Below are 27,602 nucleotides of genomic sequence, written 5' to 3' on the forward strand. Positions count from 1 at the left end.
TTGGTCCAGCCGGGCTAAAAAAAAAAAACACCGGCCACACCTAAGTACCGTTCCACGTACACAGTCACAACCTGGCCGCGCGCAGTCGACACAGCTCAGCAGGGGCGGGGCAAAGGCGGAAGGCGCGCGCGCGCGCGGGCAGCGCACAAGCATTCGGTTGAGAACATTCGCGTCAAGGCGTAAGACGAAGCAACGCGCCGCCGAACCGTGCGACAGGCAACCACGTCCGAGAGCATTTGGAGGGCAGCAGGCGGCTGCTCAGCGTCGACAGCGGAGCGCTAGTCCGTGCGTGAGACCAAACGATATATAACCGAGGAACATAGTCAGGCACAAGCTTGCGGAGTGAGCTATGCTAGGTCGCCATTATCTCTTGTCTCACAACAGGTACGCCAGCCGGCGCGATATGGTGCGTAGTCTTGCCACATATTACCTTTGCAGCACCCTCCCCCCGCCAAAAAAACAACCCACACGAATCGGAGCACCAAGCTCATAATCCCATCCAGCGTTATACATATACTTATATCGCTGAAGCATTATAGAAAGGCACGATTAGTGTACGTGCCGGCATATATACCAGCAACCGGTGCTATATAAATAGGCCTGCTCTTTACCCTACGGACCGGCCCTGAGACGGTTCAGCAGACCGCAAACCGGGACATGAGGGTCAGTGGCCGTCCCACGAGCCGCTCGCCGTGAGGCGGCCTAGCCACCTCTCACGCGGTCTCCTGGAGCCGGCCAGGGCCGGGCTACTCTACACAACACAGCCGCCGGTCGACGCCGTAGCAGCGGGCAGATCTCTTCAGCGCGGCGCCCGGAGCGCCGCCATTTGGTGCGGGATCACAGGAGGGCCGAGCCGGTCGGCCCGGCCGGCTACGGCTGCGGCTCGCCCTGCTCGTGGCCCGAGCGACGACTCAGTTTCTCCGGCGCGTCGTGCGCCATGCGCGAGAAGTCCTTGACCACCTGGTGGAACGTATCGTCGTCGCCGTTGCCCACGTCCGCGTCGCGCATCTCCTCGTTCAGCAGGCCGACGCGCAGTCTGAAACAGCGCCGCCGGCTGGGGTCACACAGTCTGAGGTGGGGTCACACAGTCTGACCTGAGGTCACAGTCTGAGGTGGGGGTCACGCGGTCTGAGCCGGCACTGCTGGGTGGGGTCACACAGTCTGAGATGGGGTCATACAGTCTGACGTGAGGTCACGCAGTCTGAGGTGGGGATCACGAGGTCTGAGCCGGCGCTGCTGGGTGGGGTCACACAGTCCGATGTGGGGGTCACGCGGTCAGCCAGCGCTGCTGGGTGGGGTCACACAGTCTGAGGTGGGGTCACACAGCCTGACGTGAGGTCACAGTCTGAGGTGGGGGTCATGCGGCTTGAGCCAGCGCTGCTGGGTGGAGTCACAAAGTCTGGGGTGGGGGTCACGCAGTCAGCCAGCGCTGCTGGGCGGGGTCACACAGTCTCAGGAAGGGTCACGCGATCTATCCGCCGCCATACCGTCAGGTAGGTTATGCCAAGGTCATATTCTGTGACACGTTCAAACGAACATTCTGAAACGTCGCGAGCAGGTGTGGTGACATCCAGGGCATCATGTCACGCATGTGGCACCCGAGGTCAACTGGCGCACACTCTCAGCAGGGCCCGCAGAAGCCGCAGGCCGGCAAAGAGGGTGGCAGCTGGTGGGAATCACGCGCTGGGTGCTCGCTCCCCTCCCTTGGGATGGGCGTTTGCCGCTATCCCAGTCTGATGACACACTCCCGTCAAACAATTACTCATGGTTTATGACAATGACGCGATGTCCCGCCCCCCGCGCCCGACGAAAAGGCACTCTCATGGAACAGACCCGTGCTGTTCCAGGACCCTCGCCGCTGCTGCACTGGTGGAATATCCACCAGCAATGGGAGTTCACGGTTTCGTTTACAGCCCCAGTTTCGTATCACGTGCGTCACAGAAGCGACGCAGCATCACGTTACACGTGATTTACCGCGAAGCCTGGGCACCAACTAGCGCGCGTCACGAGGTCTGACGTGGCTCGGTGGTCACGACCTCTGTGACCACGGAGACTATAACATTTACGAGCTACAAATGCGGGGTGAATAGAACCACAACAGAATTTGGCGGCCCCTTGCCAATGCTGTCCACCTCATTTCGCACCTTTCACTTCAGCACCTCAATATGCCAATTCATACTCATACTCGCAACTTCATACATCATACTTCCATACTCATTATCCCATTATCTTTTCAGCTTGTGCCAGGGTTTTCCAATGCCACATGCACGACGCACAACTTACATGCACTCAACGTACATTGCAATCGGCAACGAGCGCGTTCGCGATCGTGCTGTTTGCTCCCATGTTAGAGCGTGCCGACCGCAGTAGTCATTTCGCACCCCGTTAGTAAGCTTGGAGTTCGTCTCCAACATTCTCATCACGACTACCGACCCGATTATTGCTGTCCTTCCCTGAACTATGCGTTTGCTGTGTGTCTTACTGGATGATCTTGTTTCCGAACGTGACACGGAAAAAATCATTGATTCTTTCGAACCTTAGTGCCGTGAAAGCCCCGAAAAACGCATGTCGAATTGATCGCTGTGGGTGAATCTACAAACAACCAACAGAGCGCACACTCCAACCACTGCGATCTGAAAATTTGAAAGGGAACGTTAGACATCAGTCCATCTTTATCCTGTTGCATCTTTGCTGCATGCCCACCTACAGACGAATCGCCTTGAACCTCCTCCTCCGCATGTGTGGGATGAACGCCTGATATCGATATCGATATCGATATCGACATACGACATCCCAATTCAGTCGTAAATACACACTAGCGCGGGTTGTACAAGGCGACGGGTTCCATTCGCTCATGTTTTGTTGTCATTTGCAAGATGGTAGCTCTCATGCCTGGTTTTACCTCACTCGTTCCGCGCCACGAAGGGCGTCGCGCAAGCAATAAATAGCAAGTTTAAGACAAAGGCTCCTCGTTAAAGCTCCGCCGAACAGGCGTGTCAGCCTGCGTGATGCCTGCGCCCAATACACCCCACCCACTTAACCAGCAGTCGGCGGCGGCTGTACGCAGAGCCGCCTCATAAAAACGATGACCAGAATCCATAGGATGTCAAGGAAACGTGTAATTCCGGCGCGCGCCATCCTGCGCAATTGCTGTTTTTGTCGATTCCGCGCCGTAAAAGTACATAAAATTGTGTTAATGGGCCATTAGGAGGCATTAGTGGCGCGCTACTGCCGCCAGCGCGAGCATACCACACTGGCCAGCGCAGCAACAACCCGACCGGCCTGGCGCGTGCTCTGTCGAGCCCCGCTCAACTCTGACGCTCCGTCATGCCCGCGCCGCTGGTGACGATGCTGCTGATGATGGTGACTGGTTTGGGGATTTACAGTGCGCGGGTATCCACGGTCGTCTCGCGCGCCAGCTCCGTGTGACGTGGTCAGACCAGTGCCGCCGCCCCGAGGAAGTGACGGGTGTCGCAAAGAGCGCGCGGCCCTTCAGCGTCGCCAGCGATCCGCCGACTGAGAACTCAAAGCGCGGCGAATCTGACCAATCGCAGGCCGCCTCGGCTGCCACGCCCATTCCGGTTATGACATTACATATACAAAAGGGCGCAAAAGGCATTCGGACGCCGTCGTCGCCCTCGTCCAAATGCACGATCAGTTTACGAGCGAGGGGGGCGGGGTCGAGTGAGACTTAAATCAGCTGCCGGAATAGTCTCGACCTGATGGGCCTGGTCCGGCTCAACCGTCACGGTTGCCAGCTATCTTTGCAACCGAGGACCGCAGCTCCGTGCAATCTTTAGCAACAGGCCGCTATGTCTTTAAACAGTGTACCTATCTCTTGACTTTGCACGCGGGATGTTTGATCGAGCGTGGTTTGCCGGCAATGTTACAGCATAAACGCAATGCAGCCGTCGCAGCCAACCAACACGGACACAACTTAATTGGCAAACTTCGAAAGAGGTGCAAAGCGGGAAGCGAAACCGAGCCTACAGCTCAGCAGTGCGGGTCACGCACCATGCGGTCAAACGACCTGACCCCGAAAAGACCGGACAGTCGTGTTGGCCCGGATATCTACCATGGTGTGTGGCAGATCACGCACAGAGAACACTCGAGCGCAAGTCGTGAGCCCAACAATCTGGTGCGATCGGTTAGCTTTTCCCTGGGCAAGGTATTGCATCATTTGAATCTTGGACTGTTCTCTGGGTATGCCACCGGGCGACGTATAATGTCCTTAAAAAGCAAAATTAATTTGGTCGAGCCTCCTAATCTAGAGAGCCAGTTCTTCCCAGCAAGGCGAGGAGAGGCGCATGACAAGAATGGATCGTTAAAAGTCACGTTTCGTTGATCCTTATTATCATCTTTTTAAGTATGCGCAACCACCCATCAACAGGTGGTCAGGAGTGTTCCCCCCCCCCCCCCTCTGTCCACCCGAGAATTAACCGCGAAACCAGAAGCTTTACACTGCAAAGCTGCGCCATTCCCCGTTGATGCCTATTGAGCAAACTGGCCAAATAAACGCTACACGTGCCAAACACATGCCCCAGTGCTTCTCTGGTTAGTCGTCATGTTAGCGTGACTCGTGACATTTGACAACGCTAAAACCATGCACGTTTACAGTCGGTGCCCTGATGACCGACAGCCCGCTTACGTCAACGTCCAAGTTCGTCCCTGCCTCCGACGTACTCCCTCAATATGCGTCGCGAGAGGACTACAGCTTTCGGCGCTGCCGAAGGTGCGTACGGAGATAGCCCATCGCAGCTTTGCCTTCCGGACTACTTCCACGTGGAGCAGGTTTCCTGCGGCGGTGCGGGAAGCGGCGGGCCCGAACGCCTCAGCCTGGAGAGCTTCGCCATCGCTCCAGCATGCTGGCGCGTGACAGTGCGTCGCGTGGTCTTGTGTCGTTGTCACAATCCGTGTATGTGTGCGTTTGCGCGTGTGCACGCTTGTGAGAGCGTTTGCTAAAAAATGACACTTTAACAGAACAGCCCATTGTGGAGCTTCCAAGAATATAGCACTGATTGATTGACTCCTCTCCCCCCCCCCTCCACCTGAGAGCGAAATCCAATAAGCACGGGGGAGGTACTGCTTAGTGCGGCTTAATAAGCACGGCTCTTACGGAATCCAGAGAGGGAGGGGTGGTTCGTGCTTTTCCGGCCATGCACATTTTTCTCCAGTTCAGTTTGTGCTCTCCCGGCCTCAAACCCCTGGTGACTCTAGTGGCCCGCTCTCCCCTAACGACTTCGGATTTTAACACAGCCTTCGGTAATGCCCGGCAATAACGGCCCTGGCGCTGGGCCGTTGTTGACCTTCTGTCCCGGTCAACAAAGCGGCTTTCCTTCATCAAAATGCCAGCGCTTCCGATTACTGTCCGACTCGGAGCAATCGGGCAGCTGACTGTGAAGGCACAGTTGTGAGCTAGACGACAAACAGCCAGTGACGTGCGACAAAACACCCCAGGGGTGCCAGGATTTCATGAAGACATTCCAATGAGTTCCTTATACATGTTTGCACTGGTCGCAAGGACGTCTGGCTTCACTTGATAACGTTTTGGTATCATTTGCATCATGACCAAGCTCATCATGATCATCAAGCTCAAATGACCACCAACCCAGGCGCCCACATTAACTTCCTGACCCTCATTCAAAAGATTGTTTACTTCGTTATAATCATGCCGATCGCAAATGAAGCCCACAAAATCATCGATTCCGTAGGTTCTTCCTCGGGCCCCGAAGACTGGTTACATTTTTAGAAGCACCCCATTACATAACGCAGACGACTCACCAGTAGTCGAGGCTAATGCGCTAAAACAGCGCGTTACGATGTGCATTTAGCTATCATGTCAACAGAAGAAAACGACCTGCTCTCGAAATGCAACGTAGTTATACGAAGACGAACAACTGGCCAGACAGAGCACGCCCCGCACCGATTCTGACGTTCCTCGGCAGCCGCTCCGCCCCAGAGACCAGTCGTCGGTCGAGAATGTCGGGGAGGCCTTCCACTGTGAGCAGAGCGCCGTTCAGCCTGCAGCACGCCAACAGGGCAGACCAGCCGCCACCGGCGCCACGGCGGTGGAGGCTCAGCCACCGGGGCCGGGGGATTCGTCCCCGCCACGCCCAGTCGCGCACCGCTGGGGAACGCCGTCGTTCCAGCAGAAGCCCCGCGCTCCGGCAATCACGGGCCGATGCCATTCACGCTGCTAGCATCATTCTGCAGATATTCCCTGCATCACCGGCTCACATTTCAAAACACCCCGCCTCTCTCCGAGCGAGCATTGACGACTGGAAACTAAGCGAACCGAGTATGACGACGCAGCAGGGCGGCCAGCTGACGCAAGAGCTCCGGTGCCCTCGCAGACGCGTTCTGCGCCGCTGGTTGCCGGGCTATGACGCCCTCGTCACGCGACAAACACCGCGCGGCGACCAGGCCGGCCTCGGCGGCTGGCTCAGAACGCTGACGACAGCTGACGCACGTCAGCGGCGCTGCTTCTGCGAAAGGCTCAGCGCAGCGTTGTGGCCCGGCCGCCAGCTGACCCCAATCGTGCCGTGCGGGCCCGGCCCGGCGGCGGGACGCCCCTGGTGACGCCGGCGCCGGCGACGTCCGCTCGTCGCCGCGCCGCCCACACGCGCGCGCCGCCGCGCCAGGGCCGCCCCGCCTCCGGTGGCGGTGGCGGCTGCGTGTTTACACGGCGCCGCCGCCGCCGACGGCATTGCGCCGCGCGCACGCGGCGTGCGTCGCTCTCAGACCGGCGGCGGAGGCGCGGGGCACCCGCCCGGGCACCGCAGCCGTCCCCGGCCGGCGCCGTCGTCACGAGGCGTGGCATACTCTAGAGCGTGACGAAAAGGCGGTCGATCACGAGCAGACGGCCGCCTACCGGAGGCGTGATGCCGAGCGGCGGGCAGCGTTCACTGGCCCGTCATTAGGCCGCTCTCCACCTGAGGGGCACCACTTTCTCCCGCGTGCCCATGCGTCGGCGCCCCTCCGCTGGAGCTGGCGTGGAACTCCTTGCACCACTCCTTGTGAGAAGACCAGGGTGGATGCCAATAACGCGTGTAATCAAGGATTGCCTGAGACAACACAAAACAATACATCAACTGCGTTCCCGAAATAGAAGCACAAGGGGCCACATGCCTGCTTGACGTCCCGATAATTGTGTTACCTGGAAAGGAAAGTGTAATCACGTCCCGACAATAGCCGACCACAAAAAATGTCAATAAATACGGGCTTCGGGAGATTTAACCAGCTTACAGACATCGTCCACTGCCCAAATCACCAACAAATCATGTTAGACGGCACAAATATAGACAGATAATGGTCGAGGGCTATCATGTCGACCGATAAAAAAGATGTCTAATCGACATAAGATTGAGCTTCATACCCCGGCGCCTGCCGGGTCGAGGCATGGCCGTCGTACCAGCCGTTGACTTGCTTCCCTGGCACGCAAAGGGCCGAGCAATCTTCTTTTTCATATGGCACTTTGGCACTTCATATGGCACCTTATATGGCCGTCTTTTTGCCATCCGATCGTTTCTCACTGTACAATGTTGCCAAGGTTTGAGTTACTCCAACATGACCCATTGGAAATCGATAGTCGATAGCGGGACCAACACCGGTTATTCACTCCCATCACAGCACTACATATATGTCCATGACGCATGGAATCGTATTAATGCCATCGTGCTACGGTGCAATGAGGCGAAGTCTCCATGGCACAGGTGATCACATGCATGTTGTTTTATTTGCCCGAAGATGGCTAGTCGGACAAACTGGGTCCCAATTTCTTTGAGGCAAGAAAACTCGGACAGTTGCGAATAGCTGTCAAAAGGGGAGCGAACGACAAAAATAGCGAGCAATAATCTTCACTGGCGTCAAAAAGGACCTTGGGTGGGAAACACATGCGTCACACGGTGAGTCGAACTGACAAGCGCAAAGACATGTGGGACATGTCATAGATACACTGGCTAAACCGTAGGATCGGACATTTGGCTGCGACGAAAGCCTGGTGCCACACGGTGCTGGATGCCCTCAAACGTACACCAAATCTGCGTGATGGGGATGAGCCTCGAGTATCCAGTCGAATCCAGCCGTACTGCAGGAAGTGATCTGCACGGCGGTGATAACCGAGCTGATACCGTCGGCGTCGCCCGGCGCCTGACCGCCCCACCGTCGCGTCCCAGGCCTGGAGGAGGCGTGTGGGCCGCGCCGCCGTGCCGACGGGCCCCGCGCGAGCAGCCGGCCGCCTCTGACGCAACACGCGTCTGAGGCCGAGAGCGTTCACCTGCGCCGCTGACGTCAGTCCCCCCCACCCCCCCCCCCCTCCTCCCCAGCCGCCAGCCGAACAGACGGCCCGGCGCCGGCACGCAGGCGTGGGACAGCATCCGGCAACACGGCCGGGAGCAGCAGGAGGCGTGCAACAACGGAGCAACCGGCGACAGGCGACCCGCAGGCACGGGCGCGAGATGGCACAGATCAGCAGGGCGGCGGACGGTGTGAGCGCCGCTCGCCGCTGCCGGGACCCCGTGCAGCGACATCTCGCCCGCCCGCTGCGCCCCTCGTGTCACCCACGGCACGGCGCAGCACGTGTCCGCGAGGGGGGGGGAGGGGGCAGTCTCACTGAACCCCGAACCCTCCTGACGGTGTCATAAGACACGCCGCAGTGCCCGACACCGCGCGACACCGGGCAATGCAGCCATTAGCAGCGGAAATTTCCAGAGCGCTGGCGTCAGTGCGCGCTGCACTCACAGCCGGCCCCTGGTGCATACACCGGGCGGTCAGATGAGCCACAGTGCACGCGACCGTAGCCGAGTCAGAGACTGGAACCGGTCCCCTGGACGAGGCAGCTGCGTCGGCGTGCCATGTCAGCTGAACACCAACGGGACGGGACCCGTCTTGTTGTGTTAACGTAGGCCGTGTCGCGCTGTATTGCAGCCTAGCGCCGGTCCGACTGAGCCAGAGGGCAGGCCAAGTCAGTGGGGAAGGAAGGCAGATGGCAGAAACAGGTCAGTTGAATTAGAGATTACAAGTCAGCTGATGAAGAGTAAAATAGCAAATAAGTCCGGTGAATCAGAGAGCAGGTCAAGATAGCTGAGCCGGGGGCTCTGCGAACCAGCCGGACACATCTCAGCGGGTGGAACAGGTTAGCTGAGCCAAAGGCAAAGACAAGCCAGCTGAACCAGCGGACATGCCGAGACAGCTGACCGCGGAGAACAGAAGAGGTCGGCTGACACCGGCAACAGGAGAGGTCAGCCAATCCCGGACAACAGGAGAGGTCAGCTGATCCCGGACAACAGGAGAGGTCAGCCAATCCCGGACAACAGGAGAGGTCAGCTGATCCCGGACAACAGGAAAAGTCGGCTGACCCCGGACAACAGGAGAGGTCAGCTGACCCCGGACAACAGGAGAGCTCAGCTGATTCACGCGAGCTGGAAAAAATCGACTGGCCCACTGACCCACACGACAGCAGATCCACGAGAGCACGAGAGCTGGCCACGTTAGCTGAACCAAAGGGCACCCGGTCACGTGCATCTGCACGCACAAGTCAGGCGAGCCGCTGACCACGTGACCGTCGCACCCGCGCCCGGGCCGCGGGCAGATTCTGGCCGAGCGTCACGTGCTGGCCTTGTCGGTGCCGCACTGTCTGACCCACGCCCGCGCGAGGGTCAGAATCACTGCAGACTCGGGGACGGCTCACCGACGGGGGCATGGTCCACCGTCAAACGGGCCTACTCCAATAGCACGACCTTTGATCCCGCCACCGCCCAACTCAAAACACCCAGCTCGCCTTGTATAACACCCGGCAGCCACAGTTGTAGAGGGTGGCGCGGTGTCGGCGAGGTCGGAGCCGTGAATGGCGGCGAGACGCGGGCCGATGCGCCCCGCCAGCGGCGCCCGGAGCGGCCCGGGCGACGCCGGGCGCGCACGGCGCATCGGGGGAAACGGACGGCGGCCGCGGCGGGGCGTGACGCACTCTGAGGAGGTGTCAAGCCAGCCGCCGTTGCCATGGCGTGGGGCGACACTGGTGTGCGGGAAGCACTTGCGTGGAGCAGAGACGGGTGTGTGGGACACACCGGCGAGGAGGAGAGCTGGGTGGGCGGAAGGAGAGATACTGGTGTGTGGGTGGGACTGCTGTGGGAGATCGGTCGGTTGTGCGTGTGGGGGGGGGGACTGCTGTGGGAGATTGGTGTGTGGGTGGGACTGCTGTGGGAGATGTGGTGGGTGTGGGTGGGATGCTGTGGGAGATCGGTGTGCGTGTGGGGGGGGGACTGCTGTGGGAGATTGGTTGGGGTGGGACTGCTGGGGAGATTGGTGTGTGGGGGTGGGCTGTGTGGGAGATCGGTGTGCGTGGGGGGGGGGATGCTGTGGGAGATTGGTGTGTGGGTGGGACTGCGTGGGAGATTGGTGTGTGGGTGGGACTGCTGTGGGAGATCGGTGTGCGTGTGGGGGTGGGGGACTGCTGTGGGAGATTGGTGTGTGGGTGGGACTGCTGGGAGATTGGTGTGTGGGTGGGACTGCTGGGGAGATTGGTGTGTGGGTGGGACTGCTGTGGGAGATTGGTGTGTGGGTGGGACTGCTGTGGGAGATTGGTGTGTGGATGGGCCTGCTGTGGGAGATTGGTTGGTGTGTGGATGGGACTGCTTTGGGAGATCGGTGTGTGTGGGTGGGACTACTGTGGGAGATCGGTGTGTGCGTGCGTGCGTGAGTGGTGCGTGCGTGCGTGCGTGTGTGCGTGCGTGCGTGCGTGCGTGCGTGCGTGCGTGCGTGCGCGCGTGCGTGTGTGTGTGGTGTGTGTGTGTGTGTTTGTGTGTGTGTGTGTGTGTGTGTGTGTGTGTGTGTGGGACTGCTGTTGGAGATTGGTGTGTGGGTGGGACTGCTGTGGGAGATTGGTGTGTGGGTGGGACTGCTGTGGGAGATTGGTGTGTGGATGTGGGACCTCTTTGGGAGATCGGTGTGTGTGTGGGGGGGACTGGTGTGGGAGATCGGTGTGTGGATGTGGGACTGCTTTGGGAGATTGGTGTGTGTGTGTGTGTGTGGGACTGGTGTGGGAAATCGGTGTGTGTGTGTGGGGGACTGGTGTGGGAGATCGGTGTGTGTGTGGGGGGGGGGACTGCTGTGGGAGATTGGTGTGTGGGTGGGACTGCTGTGAGAGATTGGCGCATGGGCGGGACTGGTGTGGTGAAGACCAGCGTGTGGTTGAGACCGGCGTGGGGCGAGACTGGTGCGTGTCGATCTTTTCGGCACTTTGGTTTTCAGGGGCGGACTGTCGCGGGCGAGGGACGGGTGTGCGCCAGAAATACTCGCACACATATACCACAGACAGACGTGCACGGAGCAGACCGGCGAGGACGGCGCCAGCGAGCGGCGGCGACTGGCGCGGGCGCCGCCGTCTCCACTCACAGCGTGACGATGTCGGCGTTGGCGTTCTCGACGGCGATCCCCAGCGGGTCGCGCCCCCGGCCGTCCCGGATCCGCTGGTTCGCCTTGTGCTTCAGCAGAACACACACCTGGCCCATGTTGTCTGGAACGGGAGCACGAGCGGCGGTCAGCAGCGGGCGGGCGGGCGGAGCCGCCCACGCCGGCCCCAAGGCGGCCACCCACCACGGCGAGGGTCACGTCGTGACGGCGGCTCAGGAATGTCGTAGTAAACAGGGAGCTCGCACGGCGGCGCTGTTCGTTTATCCGGCCGGCGTTGGCCTCGGCGTCGGCACAAGCGCGGCCACCCCTCAGGACAGTGACGCGTCTGCGGGCGGGCCGCGGCGGCGCTGCGCGCTGCTCGGTGCGCAGGCTCGCCCCGGGCGCGCTCAAACCTTAGAGGCCGCTCTCGGGACGCTGCTGGCCGTTGGTGGGGGGGGGGGGGGGGGGGGGGACGGATGAGGGATGGGGTCAGGCATCTCAGGTACATGAAAGCATAAAGTGTGCACACCTTTCGTGAAAAAACCAGCATAGGCAGCGCTAGCATGTATATGTCGCCTATTCGCATTAACCGCTACTGTAACATGGAAAGTCTTACAGAAATAGCGTGAAAATGTAACTGAGAAAACATGGTGGAGTCTGCTTATCCTATTACGTTTGGTAGATCAAAAATCGCGTTTTGGAATACTCACACCAACAAATCTTTGGCGTGCATCGCAGCGAATATGTATTATAATTAGACCTCCAGCTCAGTTTATCTCTCTGCCGTACTCGGGGTAGGCAGTTTGTTTCAAAACACATAACAATCAATCACAAGACAAACTTCAAAGCGTGATCTTTAACCTGTTCATACTGGAACCCGGATGCCCTCCTTTTCAAAGACGTCTTACCACGCTGGATAGCGACCAAATGTACACAACTTCACATTAACGGCCGATGTAAGCTTTGAGCCGGCGCGGGGACGGCAATCAGTGATTTACGTAAACAGAACATTTCAAGATGGGACATGTATCAAATTTGAGAGTCCCGCCTAGGTGGCCGAAAGTATGACACCTCAAGGAAAACCACTTCATCATTTACCCGCCAAGTCGCAATACATCGCGTGTGACTGTCGGAATTGGCGCGACTGCCGTATTTTTCGCATATTGCATTGCATTCGCCAACAGCTTTGACCCATGACACAAACGTTGTATGTTCCGCAGAAAATCCCCAACAGATGTTATGAGTTCTACAGATCCACGGACGCCAGGGCTTACTTGCGTGGGACTGAGCGCTGTGCGACCGTGCAGTCAGAGCGCCCGAAACACCCAAACACCAGCCCACTTGCGCCAGCCGAGGTCTCGTCAGAGCAGGCACACTTCCGCGTGCTGATCGCTGGCACGACCGGAAGAGTCCCGCCGCGGTGCCGCTGGTCCGCGCCGGCCCGCGCCGGTCCGCGCCGGCCCGCGCCGCCCTCGCCCCGCCGCCTCCCGCCGGTCGGCGGCGCACATCGCGTTCGCGCGCGCCGGGGTTCATTAGACGACATCAGCCAGTGTTTGGAAGTCGGTGACAGCGTGAAATAAGCAGGCGGCGGCGCCGGACACCGTGCCCGGGGCCCGGATGGGGGCGGGGGCGCCGGCGGGGCCGGGGAGGGGGCGCAGCCGGGGCGGCGGCGCGGGGCCGGCCCGGGGTGCCGCCCACACACGCGCCGGCCGGCCGGGAGGGCAAGCGGGGGCGCCGAGCCGGCCCCCCGGGCCGCTGTACGACGCAGCACAGTTCGCCTGACGACGGACAACTGCCGGCTGTTTTTAAAGCGAGGCTGGCGCGTCCACTACTACGAATTAAACTACGGCAGTCACCAACCAAGGACGCGGGGGCCCCTGAATGATACGCACGCCGCCGGCGCGCGCGCCTGCCTGCCTGCGGCGTCCGCGAAGACGGGGCCGGGTGAGGTGCCTCTCCGAGATTGCGCAATCGCCAGGGTACCGGCAGGCGGACTCCCCAATACAAGCACAACATCAAATTAAAGCATCGAAATCTGGTGATGAAGTAACTGGTTTACTGATGATGTCCTCATCGAAACGGGTAATAAATTGATGACATTTGTCTTGCTATGTCGCCATAGTCTTCCAAATTGAGACAGAGGTAAACTGGTACGGCAAAACAAGACAATCAAACAAAGCTGTTGACTGCCGTTAAAACAAACGTGACTATGCCGTTGAAACAAAAGTTTAAACGGCATATTGCGAATTGCAAACGCCAAGCGTGGCCTTGTAACCCGGCTAGGCCTGTTGTTTGCGGTGTGGAACATCGAAACATGGAACAAATATGGCTGAATGCGCGTCGAACCGATCCATATTGATACGGAAATGGTGAATCAAACAGTTCATCAGTTATTTTCTTCATGCACTTTAGCACAGAAACGGTTAGTGTCGATCATTCATTTCGCAACGCAACTGGCTGGCATGACATGAATTTCGCAAGAAGGTACCGTTCTCCAGCGAAACACAAATTGTCTGCGACAGTGGCTGTGCGTCCCAAAAGTTTTTTATGGGTAGGGTACGGCATGGTATGGTGTGGTATGGTGTGGTATGATATTATAATATTTATGACATTATATGATAGATATGGTATGGTGTGGTACAGCATGGCATATGACATGACATGGTATGACATAATGTGGCATGGCATGACATGTCACGTCGAATCATGTTATTTCAGAGCAGGGCAGGACGGGGTCCGGCGGCAGGGCGACAAAGCAGGGCAGGGCAAAGGAGATCAGGGACGGGGCAGGGGCAGGGGCAGGGGCAGGGGCAGGGGCAGGGGCAGGGGCGGAGTCAGGTCAGGTCAGGTCAGGTCAGGTCAGGTCAGGTCAGGTCGGGGCGGGTCCACATGTCATGAAGTTTGTCAGCCGCTCAAAGGCTTGCTCCCAAACAGGTATTTTTAGTTCCCTAATTATGACGCAATGTTCCCACCAAGTTCAGTCCTGCACCCGTGCGGGCAAGGTTGTATCATGCTCTTGACAGAGGCCCCGTGGAACGATGATGGGAGCAGCATGCCACCATCGCAGTGTAATCGGCTTCATGTCAAGACATTCTGGAGCAGTGAACTGTTTTAGTTCGCCCAGGGCAGAGGTAGCAGCATTTGTATTACTCTTCACTTGTAATTCTGCTTTGAAAACCGGAAAAACCGATTTCTGAGATCACTTTTACCGCTTATCTCATCACGGCAATCGAATCCTCAGCTTGTGTAGGTTATCACTTCGTCGAGCAGCACATACATAACCAACAAAACTAATAACCGGTGTCCGCGCAACTAGTGCAATGACAAGGTCATTCAGTCGCTACCAGTAGGCAGTAAAAATCTCCAACCCCACTTTGAGGACCATAGCGATGTCCGGGACGGAGCACCCCCACCCGGGACCGGACCGGCGCCACCTATGGCGGCCCGGGCGGGACGGCGGCGCCGCCTGGTGTCGGCTCGACTGACCGTTGGCCACGGCCAGGTGGAGCGGCGTCAGTCCATCGGCGTCCTGCAGGTCCGGCCGGCTGCCGTTCAGCAGCAGGTGCTGGCACGCCATCACAGAGCCCTGCCGCACAGCAGAGCACAGGTGTCACGGAGGTCCGCCGCACAGCAGAGCACAGGTGTCACGAAGGTCCGCCGCACAGCAGAACACAGGCGTCACAGAGGTCCGCCGCACAGCAGAGCACAGGTATCACAGAGGTCCGCCGCACAGCACAGCACAGGTGTCACAGAGGTCCGCCGCACAGCAGAGCACAGGTGTCACGGAGGTCCGCCGCACAGCAGATCACAGGCGTCACAGAGGTCCGCCGCACAGCAGAGCACAGGTGTCCCAGAGGTCCGCCGCACAGCAGAGCACAGGTGTCACAGAGGACAGCCGCACAGCAGAGCACAGGTGTCACAGAGGACCGCCGCAAGCACAGGTGTCACAGAGGTCCGCCGCACAGGAGAGCACAGGTGTCACAGAGGTCCGCCGCACAGCAGAGCACAGGTGTCACAGAGGTCCGCCGTGCAGCAGAGCACAGTTGTTACACAGCCCTGCCGCACAGCAGATCACAGGTGTCACAGAGGTCCACCACACAGCAGAGCACAGGTGTCACAGAGGTCCACCACACAGCAGAGCACAGGTGTCACAGAGGTCTGCCGCGCAGCAGAGCAAAGGTGTCATAGAGATCTGACGTACAGCAGAGCACAGGTGTCACATGTGTCTGTCACATAGCAGAGCACAGGTGTCACAAAGGTCCGCCAGACAGCAGAGCACAGGCGTCACGGAGGTTTAACGTACAGCAGCGCACAGATGTAACAGATGTCTGTAGCGCAGCACAGCACATTCGTCACAGAAACCTGCTGTACACCACAGCGCATTTGTCACAGAGGCGGACAGGCCTTGCCACAAAACAGGGCAGTCGTCCCAAAGTCCCAATACCCCAGAAAGCATAGCCCATCACGGGTCCTCCGTACACAGGCGAACGCAGCAAACCCCGGGGGCCATATTAGGTGGTAGCACGCGGCCGCCTGGAAGCCCAGCCGCACAGCATCAGCGACTCACGCTGGTGACGGCCGCGTGGAGGGGCGTGCGGCCGGCGCGGTCACTGTTGGGCCAGCAGGGGTCGGCCCGCAGCGCCAGCGCGCTGCAGATGACCGGCAGGTTGTGCGCCGCCGCCGCCTTCCACAGCAGCATGTCCGGATTCAGGTCACACATGGCCTCCGGGTCTGCCGGCGGTGCCGCGCGGGCTCGGTGAGGCGGGCCGGGGGCGCGGGGCGCGCCGCACCCCGGCTGGGAGCGTGGCGCGACCCGAGCGGCGCAGTCGCGGGCTTCTCGCCGCGATGTATGGCGGAGCGCGCCTCGCACGTGCCGCACACCAGCACGTCAGCTGACACGCAGGGCGCACCAAGACACGCAGGGCGCTCACGACCCAAGCCAACCACCACACTCTGCGTGAAGCCCGCCGGCAGCAAGTCACTAGACCGTGAACACCGCCGAGCGGGGCGGCCCGCGCAATGCGCACCGCCGTCGGGCCAGCGACTCACCGAGCGTCGCGTCGTCCTCGCCGGCCGTCGACTCGTCGCTATCGTCGAGAGGCGGGGGCCCGTCAGCCGGCGGCGGGGGTGGCGCCTCGGCCAGCTGGTCGCCGAACACCAGCAGCCGGTCGCCGCCGGCCCGCCTGCTCCGCTGCGTCGCCGCCATCGTCGCCGCCGCCGCCGCCGCCGTCAATAATGAGCGCGCTGAAGGCGGCCGGCGCGTCGCCGGCGGCCGGCGGCCGGCCGCCAACGCAGACGGTGCGCGGCCGGCGCTCGCTGCTGCGTGGCCGTCGCCGCAGCCGGCGCACGCTCCAGCGGCGCGCCACAGGCGCCGCCGCCGCCGCCGCCGCCGAGCCCGGCGCACCCGGCAGCCGACGCACGAAACGGCACTCGGCGTACTTGGCTCGGATCCACGCCTCGCGCGCACTCCTGCCGCGGGGTGCGGACGTCACCGGGGCGGCCGGAAGACGGGAGCACGTCAGGTCAGACACACGGGGAGAGGGCTGGAGATACAGCCAGGCTCACAGAGCAGCTCCGCCCCCCGGACTGGTGTCGGTGCACCCTCCCAGAAGCGCTTCGTTGTATGCCAACGCGACGTCGCAGGAGGATCAGGCTTCCCGAGTCCGCCCGCTCCTAGTCCGCGGTTGGGACCGGGGCACCAGTGACCCCCGGCGTCTGGCCCCGCCCACCGTCGACGTCGCTGACCTCGGTCAGGTCAAGGTCGTCGGGACTGACCTCTCGGTGTCGGCGTCCGGCCGCTGCCACGCCGGGTCGGGGCACGCCTCGTACACGCCGTTGACGACGGCGTTGCCGAGCTCCGCCATCACGCGCAAGATCTCCGGCTCCCAGGCGTCCAGCGTCAGCGAGCGGATCTTGCTCACTTGCACGCCCAGGCTGCGGTGGATGCCCGAACACTCTGCGCGGCGGTGCCGGCCGTCAGAGGCCCGCGGCTGACACGAAACGGGACTCGTCCAGGGGGGGGGGGGGGGGGCGGTACTGCGGTCACCACCGCACATACGAAGTGCGTTGCGAGCGCCAATGAGCCAATGAAAGCACGGTCAAACACGACCACTCACGCCCGCGCTGGGTTTGCGTCCAACCAAACACGCAAAACGTCGTCATCTACCAGCCAAAGCGGGAGAGACCAGGAGAACAAGGCCACGCCGCGCCGACCCACGTGATCAGGAAGGAGGGAGCTCCCCGTCGGAACACCTCGAAGCCGAGCGCGGGCGCTCACCGATGCAGAGCGTGACGCCCAGGTTGATGCTGGCCCAGGTCGGTTCAGCCCGGCCGCAGTCGCAGCACCGCTCGTTGCCGGCCACGCGGCGCACCTGCTCCAGCACGTTGGCGCGGCGCGTCACAACGGGCGCCGGCGCCGGCGACGAGGCCGGGCCGCCGTCGGTCAGCCGCGTCGGCGAGCGCAGCGTCGGCCGGTCGAACGCGGCGCCGATGCCGGCCTGGCGACGGGCGGCGGCGGCGCAGCGTCAGGCGGCGCTCGCACGCAGCCGCCGCCGCCGCTCGTGCCACGCGGCGGGGTCATACAGGCAGCGCTGCACGCTATGCGGTGTCGTTTGATGTGCGGTGAAGGCCATATCGGCCGCACGCATCAAGAGAAGCGATCAGTGAGGGTGGAGAAGCCACGCCATCCACACGGCGATTGAACGGACGCCCTCTTGACGGCATCTCACGTTCAGGAGCTCAATCCGCCATCCCTCTACACCAATCAGCAGCGCAGTCGTGTCTCGTCCGGGCTGACCTGGAGCGCCTCCACCCAGAGCTTGTAGCTGGGCTCGGAGTCGGCCTGCATCACGTGGCTCTTGAGCGGGGAGACGACCTCGAAGCAGTGTCGCCGGTCGAGCTCGTGCACCGGCTTGACCGTGCACAGCCGCAGGTCCTCCTCCATCATGGTCAGCTCGTCGCCTGCCGGCCGCCGTCGCCGCCCGTCATCGAGCCACGACCCGCCCGAGTGCCAGCACGCAGCCGCGGAGCGCGCGTGGACCGCGCTCGCGACAAACCACACGCCTCACTCCGACTGTTCTCCAGGTGGGCCGACTCCTCATCCAAAACAGAACAAAAACAAAAAACGAGGTATGCTGCGACCCGGCTTCATGTTCAGCCGAACTATGTTCGATGGCCATCGCCGCTGTTGCTATCACCCGCTGTATTCGTCGTCTTACCGGTTTCCCAGAGAACAACCGTCCTGAACGCCCTGACCCCGTACACTCAGCCTCCGCTGTCTTGTCGCTGCTCACCTGTGCGCCGCCGGTACTTGAGCTGGTGGTTCTCCAGCGTGAACCAGCGCCGGTTCCACGTCTTGAAGGCGTTGGTGGTGCGCTTGAAGAGGTAGCCCTCCATGAAGACGCCTGTGTCGGCCGGGCTGGGCCGCTGCGACTGCAGCACGTCTTCGTGCGTCACGTGCGAGTGCACGCCCTCCAGCTGATGCTCCAACACGTCCGTGCCGGCGCGCAGCCCGTCTATCTGCCGACCGCGCCACACACCCCCGCTCAGCCCGACCCGGGCACGGGCGGCACCGCCGCGAGCGTACAACACCGCTGCCCCCGGCCAGGGTCCGGTCTGCCACGGGCACGACCAAAGCCGCTGGCGACGCAAGCACGGTGGCGGGCATCGCTGGCTCGGCACGCTCGCAGCCGGGAGCGAGGCGACGTCCAGCACGTCATCAGCTGACGGCGCCAGTCCAGCCGACTGCCCGGACTTACCTGGCTGCTGATCTCCTTCAGCTGCGGCTCCAGGTCCTGGCAGAGGTCGTGGCACTGGTGCGAGAACGTCACCTGGGCCTGCAGATAGCTCCGCATCTGTCGGCACCGCCGGCGGTCAGCCGTCGTGGCGGCGGCGGCGGCGGCGGGCGCCGCTCAACGGCAGGGCGTGGCGAGCGCGCCGCGCACGGCGGTGTGGCCTCGCAGGTGGCGGACATTGCCACATGTCACGAAACAGCAATTAATCGACCCAACGGTCACGGACCGTGATCGGCCAGTCACGAACGCGCTGGAAACGCGTATTCAGGCTTTACGGGGGGCTTTACGGGGGATGCTTCATGTTTACGAGGAGTTCAAACGGAAGATGTATGGTTGGAAAAAGTGCTGCAGTTGGAGCTGCTCTAAGTTACACGATACGTTATATTGAAAAAGTGCGTGGAATACGATCTTGCCACCGCTCAAGTACCGAGCAGAATTAGTTCGTCAAGAACGAGGCTACAATCTCCTGTGAGACTTTAAACACAAAGGGTTATAGCACCACGCTCATACTGGCAGTAATGAGCAGCCCACGGAAACAAACGCGCTCTCACCTTTAGCAGCGCACGCATACGAACATGTACAGGAAACAATGTCATTTGTAGCGGCTGTCCTTGACTACGTCTCATTTTCCTCCTTCAAAGTTATTTTCCCGGGGTTCCGTCCGAAAGGATCAGCGATCGGGACCCTGTCCATGTGCTGCGCTCGTGTTGCGCATGCAAAGTTGTCGCCCCCCCCCCCCCCCCCCCCCTCCTCATTCGATGCACGCGACGGGAATGCACGGTGCAGACCGGTCTGCTAGGATTAACATAGCTTACTGGGTCGCCCGCCGCAGATGCCGTGAGTGACGGTACCGGATGTGGCACTGGATATTGCAGTTTAGCCATTTCATTTAAGACCAGTGTGCCAACGGTGTACCAACGGTGGTCTACAGGAAAAACCCATCAGTGTGAACCGGGCATTCCAGATGCTGGTACAAAAATAATACGAGCTTTGCGGCCGCGGCGATGCCGTCCGTCTTACGCATATGGGTGTGGTGATGTTTCAGCGTGTGCTTCGGCCGCTCCCAACCGCGCGCATTGCGCGCAAGTACCTCAGAGCACACAGATTACGAGCCTTTTTCTGCCAATCATCATTTGCGCGCGAGCGGCGCGCGTGGAGAATGAACAGGCCGCGGGCACTTCATCAACGAGGTCGCAACCGAAGACAAAGCACGCCCATATAACACCTCAGCACAGCACGAGGCGCGTATTCTCCACTGGCACCAGTTACGGGCCGCGCCCTGTGCGCTGCTATCGGTGCGAGGGCGGCCGGGGTGCTGCCGGTGCCGCCACTGACCGTGTCCAGCACCTCGCGCTGTTTGCGGGATTGAAGCAGCGCGACGGCGCGAGGGCCACTGGGACGCTGCCGGCGCCGCCACTGACCGTGTCCAGCACCTCGTGCTGTTTGCGGGACTGGAGCAGCGAGACGGCACGCAGATAGTCGAGAGCCGTGTGACGGAAGCAGGTGCGGTGCGCCTGCACCAGGTTGGCCGTCTCCTCCAGCTGCGGCACGGCAGGGGACGGACAGGTCAGCGGGACAGCGATGCAAGACTTCCCTTACAGTAACACTGCGCCTGAACGTGCGTGGGGAAAAAGGAAGGGCGATCTGAACAGGCAGACAGCGCCATTTGTCATCCTGGTATCCCGATACTGCAGGGTGCTCCATTTAAACTGTTAATTTTACAAAAGGTATTGCAGGGCGTTTCATTTGAAACTTTTGTGCTAAAGAGGTTGAGACTTGTATAAAGTGACACTTATTCATATTTTCATCATAGACTCTTAAACATCGGCACATTCTTGTTTTCATCATCGCTACCCATCTGCCTGGCAAAACGTCTCCACCACAGCCCCCCCCCCCCCCCCGCGGACACGAACACACTTCTCGAGTTTCCAAAATGACCCACGCCTGCTCAGGCTGTTGGTATCTTGCAAATGACGCGTTTAGCCACTGAGCGTGGGGACGGGAGCCTGTATATCTAATTCCCAGATCACACTGGCAGCGTGCAAGCATCCTCACTTGCCCTGCTACAAAAAACGCTTCAAGTGAAACAACCAGTACTGTCATCTGCAAGTCTTTTAAAAAAGTTTCAGTGTCACCATCTATCCAAGGAATGCAGATTTTGAGGGATTTGAGAACAGCGTGATGACATGTGGGTAGTGTCTAGTAGATCAGAGGCCATGCAGTTACAAACATGACTAAAATCACGAAATCGTAGCAACACCGGTGATTAATGTATCAATTCTGCCACACCAAAGTTCTTTCAAACTCCTGAATTTAAAACATCTGCAGAGACCAAAACCTGTGTCCACTTCATTGCTGGAATCTCAGTGTCAGAAACATCAGCCTGAGAAAAATCACACAAACAGACACAGCCGACCTCAAGGAGCAAACAACCATGACAACCAGCTGGAACCCGCACCAGTGGCGCCCCCTGGAACCGACCCAGTGCCCACCCGGAGTCGGCCCCCTACTGACCTCCTGCGGGCGTCCTTTGGGCGCCTGGGCGTACCGCGTCAGCGCCGTGTCCAAGTCGCCTGAGATGTGCTCGAAGCTCTGGCGCGTCTCTTTCAGCTGGCGGATGTCCCTGCCGGCGGACCGGAGGCGAGTCAGCGTGACGTGCCGGGACATGCGGGAGCGCTCGGCCGGCCGTCGAACCTCTTCCTCCCCCCCCCCCCCCCCCTCTCCACAGGACGACGGACCCCGCAGGGGACTGGGGGAGGCAGCTCGCGGCCCAGCGACGCCACGCGCTCAGCCAAAACCAGCGGGGCAGCACAAACCGGGCGAGGCGGCACTGGAACACGACACCGATCCCAGCCAGCGCCGAGCACATCGCCACAGAAGTACCCCCAACCGCGCGTGGTCGTCGCCCAAAACGGACATTTGGGACGAACGGAGAGTCGACCGCCGTTATTGGGATGGCGCCCGACTTCGCAGGCGCCTCGCGACCTGTCGGGGCCGCGTGACCGGGGCGTGCACTCACGTCTTGAGCATGGTGCCCAGATTGCGGCTGATGATGCGCGCAGCCTGGTCCACCAGGTGGCCCTGGTACTTCTGGAACTCGGCCAGCGCGTGCAGCAGCTGGTGGAAGCTAGCTGATATGGCCGGCTCCTTGAAGTGGCCGGCCACATCCCACAGCGAGACCAGCAGATGGCTGTGGGGTACAGGATGGGTGTTGGCTCGAGTGTGTTGGCCAGCTGGCCAGCTGACATGGCTTATTAACTTTTATCTGTGATTGTAGTCATTGCTCCTCATGCACACAGTGCATTGTGGCAGTACACAAATGCACACAACCATATATTGGTTTGTTATTGCAGTTGAACTAAATTACAACTTGCATTATTTGCAGCAAAATAACTGCAGCAGCTGTTCCAGTAATTATTCCCTGGAACCTGCTATGTACAACTATGGGCTCTCAATGTGTCCACCATGAATGAAACTTCTTTGGCTAAAAAAGCAGTGCAGCAGCACTGGGATCACAGCTGTGTGTGGTAAGATCCCTTTAATTAACCATATTTTTGCTGTTCAAATTTGCATGTGCAGTTAGAATGCAAAAGGTCACTTACTTTTGAGAGGTGGCAAACTGGCGACCACTTTCCACCATGATTCCACAGTTCTTGACAGCTTTTTCTAGACGACCCTCAAGATGTTCTATGTTCTTTTCATTCTCAAGTAAACTTTGCCTGAAACATACCAAGTATATCAAATGTATGAGGAAGGAGGAATACACAGTGATGTGACAAGAGAGCAATTATGTCTGCCCAGGTATAGTTAGTCAATATCAATGCAGATATCAACACTGGATTCCTTTCTTTTGTTCTCAACCTATCCATTCAGCACAACAAGGCATGTGAACATGTGAGCACTACTGAGTTAAATCAAGTCAATCATATTTTTAATCATACAATGTGTGAAGCATGATTCTTCATTTTCATGCATTCATTTCAAGCACCAGGCTGAGCCTCACCTAAACTTTGGAGAATCTCTCAAGCACTCATTGATGTCTATCAGGAGGTCCATCTGCTTCATCATCACTGGTAGAGAATACAAATGTATGTTCACTGCTGCTGTCTTTTTAATCCATTTCATTCACTGAACCCTGCAAAGAAATATGATAATGGGTTAGAGTTTGCATGTTTTACCATCCATTCTCCAGCAATCCATCACCAAATGGCATATGGGTAGCTCAGTTTGCAAGCCACTAATCATGCCATGTCAATAAGGCACATGGTGGGATTCCCTGTGGTGCCCGTCCTTCCCGCCAGGATGACAAGCAGGCAATGCCATATAGCTCAGAAGCCGAGTGTGCTCCAAACCTCCAACGAAAACATCTCACATCAACATATCAGGCTTGCTGATGAAATATCTTTGATCTCTATGTAACAAAAACTGGTGAATTGACAACAGACTTCTTCCTTCTCTTTTTGAAGCAATTGCAACTGGTAGATGCAATTGTGTGGTCAGGGATTTGGATACTCACTGGGCAGACATGACCATGGAGGTATTTACATGCCAAAAATTGCTGCAGCATAGCCACTGCAGGTCTGAGTTGACTTTGGTCTCATGTGAGAGCTAACTCATCTGTATAGATCAACTTAGGCAGTTGCCAACTGACCTTTCCTGTTAGTTTTGCAACATCATGTGTCCTGCCCTAGGGCTCAAACCTGATCCCCTGAATTATAGACAACACTTCTATGAACCCATGACATCAATATCAAGCACCTCAGTTATGTAAAATAGCATTATTTAATGGTAGAAAGATTACAGAGGTTTCTGGTTTAGTTTTGGATATTATCCAATTACCTGCATTTCTGGCATGTTTGTTTAGCTACCAATTATGCTCAGCCACCTAATAACTGCAGAATAAGGATCCATGAATGATTACAAAGGAAATACATTATCACACAGGTGAGATCTGAGTTGTGTACTGCTGGTCCAGTGTCATGTGGTGCATGCAACAGCTCCAACGTGGGGGCTGTTGTTGATGGGGTCCTGCCCTATCAATATCCCAACAGCCCCCACAATATCCCAACAGCCCCACACCAACACACAAACTGCTCCCACCATCAGCTGACATTAAGAAATGCAAATCATGGTAGCAATGTATAAAAAATGATTTGAATACACAATAAGCACACAAAAATATGAATCACAAAAAGCTTATAATGAAACAAGTGGATCAACAAATCATGCTATTAACATCACCATAACTTCTCCTCTCCCTGTCAATACCATAACAATACCTTTTTCCACAAAGTACTACTTCTACAGTATCACAAATATATAATGTCTGACTGCACTTTGGAAACCAGCCCAGACTGCCCAAAGGCTTTTGGGGAGGCGGTGGTGGTAAAGTGGCAAGGGCACTCAGCTCTGGACTGGTCAGTCTTGGATTTAGCCTCCTCCTATGCTACTGCTGCATCTCAGATACCTAAAAGAGGCATTGACCTCTAAATGGCCTATGTCATCTATAAGATGTAAAGTGCCAATCATTATTATTATTATTATCACTGTGCCTCAATAGCCATAATTTACAGACTGCTTGTGACTTTACCTGGTTCCTGAGTCACATTGCAAGCTAGCAGGCTGAAAGACTAACACTCATGAACATAGCAGGCAACAAGTGTAAGAAGGCCACAGGAAGCTGGTCAGCAAAGAATTCATCCACTGTGCCAGACAATTGGTGACAATGATGCTCTGAAGCTTGTGCTTTCCTGTGCCAAACTGGCCAGGTCCAACATCTCCAAGTTGTCAAATGCTTTTGGCATGACAAATATTTTTGGATTATGGTTACCTGAAATTGCCTTTGAGGCATCAAAATCCCCCAAAACATCAGCTCGCAACACTCTGAAATTGGTGGCCACTGTCTGCCAAGCTCTTGAGTGCTTGGATATACTGTGTTTTTAATTCTAAAGTGCCTGCATTTACAATGTAACTGAAATCATTGCCTGAGATGTTGCTGCTATGCCAGACATGTTCACCATAGCATGATATTTTCCAGCATGGCAGTAAGCATAGGGACAACCAAACTTTAAGTGTCCGTATTTCCATGCATTATCACATGGCTCATGTGACTAATCATCAAGAAGTGGGAGGGACACAACCCTTCTCACAACTGAGTTCCTGCGCGCACGCCCACGGCTCCCACCCAGGGATATAATACAACTAAGCAACATAAAATTGGAAAAGGAACTGCACTGATGACACAGAAACAGCTAGACACATTATTTCCTAAATGGCTTCCTTACATCAATCATCTAAGGCACATACTCGCGTTAAAACACATGCATTACAACCACGATATCTCCAGCCCCTTGTTGGCTCCACACTAACCACGATTAACCACAACAAAAGTAAACCTGGAATAGCCAGCGCAAGGCAAAGATGAGTCACATTGGGCCAAATGTGGCGCGATGGAAGTATGACGAACTATACAGTAGCATGGTTCTGCTCGGTTCTGCCCTGGTTCTGCCTTAACTGGTTTTGATGAAATGATGCCTGTGAATGCAAGTTTCAATGAATAACGATGCACATATCATCAGATGCGGGTTGCATCTTTATCTACCTCCTGTAAAAACTGTGGCCAGGCCTGCAAGCTTTCAGCGTCAAAAGGTGTAAAGAAAATGCAGTTTCATCCGTCGCCCATTTGTTTTGGTATACGACATGTACCATATGTCATGCGTCAGATGCCGGAATGTATAATTTAAACACTTAATTTGTGCATCGGATGTACATAATGTTTTAAGTCGGTAGCATGCGGCCGGAGACACAAATGCAACAAAAACTGATACGGATATCTACGTGATTCAAAACGGGGAGCGCTTAAAAAGAAGATGCTTTACCTGATTTCCATGGTGTGACTGTATAAAATACTGTTGAACAACCACATGCAATAGAACTGTGAATGCGGTACCGATATTGGCGCAGATAGCAGATGGCCCGAGTGTCGGGGGGCAGCTAGGTGCCGCGGAGGGGTCGTCGGAGTGACGCTCAAATACAAGGCTCAAGTAGTGCTTGCGGTGTACATCACCTTGGTACGTAAGGAACGCTCGTAGTGCGCAGATGTTGTGTTGAGGGTAGCGGTTAGATACGAGTCAAGTGCGGATGCATCCAAAAGTGATAGTATGAGAGTATGAGTTGATATCTGAGGAAAATTATCACTTCGCTTTTTGGTGTAAACAAATAAATGTACCAAGCAATTAGTGCCCTTTCCCCCGATATTGTGCTATAATTTGTGTCAAGTTTGGGGTCTGATGGAGTGATCAGTCTGTGTTTCATGATATTTCTACACACTGGCAGGGGAGATATTCATGATAACTGAGCATACTAGGTTAATGTGTCAGATGAAAAAGTTCTCAGTCTTCTTCCAGAATAAAAAAAGACCATTGCATAACATTGATCAGGCATCAAGCACAGCAGCCTCAGTGCAGCCACAATTTCAGTGCATGTGCTCTGCAAATTTGAGCCCTCAAGAATTTTGTTCAGTCACCACTCAAGGATTTATGATGATCTGCCTTGTCTTACATTCTTATGATACCCATTCATCAGTGGTAGACTATGCGTCAGTCAGAGTGGGCCAGGTGGTCCCTGGTGCGGCCATCCAAGGGTCAAGCACAGGCCTCATCAGGGGTCCCTGTGCGGTCTATCATGACATATTGGCCGTGGGCCCGGGTGTTGGTAGTTCTGCCCCACCTATACCTATTCTTCTTCATCCCATAGACCTGAGTTGTTGTGAAGAGTGACCAGAAGGTCTAATCCAACAACCTAAAGGAATTGTAAGGTGTAAAATTAATTTCATCAAAAGAAATACTTTCAGAACACCACTAAAGCAAAGCTTATCTGTAAATGCAGCACCATTTAGTCTGACCTTAGTTTGGTGCATGCAAGTGCTATGTCAGGGTATCAGTGTTGCATAAGCATCCAGCACAGAGAAAAACTTTTTGGCATGTGCTTGTTTGTTTGTGTTTTTATGCACTGATCATCATGCTGTCTGCATATGTTCTCAATATATGCATGAATTTGTTGCTTTCAAAATGTTGTACCTTAAATTATCATGGCTCTTCTAATCCACATAAATTTGATGAATGTGAGGATAGCCTGTTTATTGTGAGGCGGCATATTTCTTGCTGGTGTCAGTGACCCTCTCTCCCCCCCACCCCCCACCCCACTGACACACCTCTCCACTCCAGGGATCACATAATGTTTAGCCAAGAGCCGGTGCGAAGCCGCACATTTACGCGTGGCGGCCGGCCGGGCCGAGGACGAGGCGGCGCGCGGCGCGGCGGCGGCCGACGCGAGCCACCGCCGCTAGAGGAGGAGGAGCGGCCGGCCGAGGGCGTGCCGCGCGGCGGCGCCCGGCCGCGCCCGCAGTGGCGGCCGCGGCAG

At 57.4% G+C, this 27,602-nt stretch overlaps 1 protein-coding gene across 1 annotated transcript; it reads right to left on the reverse strand.

Annotated features, from left to right (window-relative positions):
- Positions 1-478: 478 nt before the first annotated feature.
- LOC119098265 (arf-GAP with coiled-coil, ANK repeat and PH domain-containing protein 3) lies at positions 479-25,545 on the reverse strand. The gene is made up of 17 exons (XM_037221187.1): positions 25,466-25,545; positions 23,185-23,316; positions 22,784-22,900; positions 22,201-22,371; positions 21,696-21,804; positions 20,603-20,722; positions 19,146-19,241; positions 18,681-18,906; positions 18,185-18,348; positions 17,666-17,885; positions 17,164-17,344; positions 16,779-16,857; positions 16,438-16,516; positions 15,956-16,119; positions 14,875-14,974; positions 11,392-11,512; positions 479-1,036 (listed from the first exon to the last, which is right to left on the reverse strand). Exons 2-17 carry the CDS (start codon positions 23,304-23,306, stop codon positions 871-873), a joined length of 2,235 nt encoding a protein of 744 aa, XP_037077082.1. The 5' UTR covers positions 23,307-23,316; positions 25,466-25,545; the 3' UTR covers positions 479-870.
- Between the last annotated feature and the right edge of the window lie 2,057 nt (positions 25,546-27,602).

Source organism: Pollicipes pollicipes, unplaced genomic scaffold (assembly GCF_011947565.3).
Source record: "Pollicipes pollicipes isolate AB1234 unplaced genomic scaffold, Ppol_2.1 Scaffold_4740;HRSCAF=5597_pilon_pilon_pilon, whole genome shotgun sequence".
NCBI classification, from domain to species: Eukaryota; Metazoa; Arthropoda; class Thecostraca; order Pollicipedomorpha; family Pollicipedidae; genus Pollicipes; species Pollicipes pollicipes.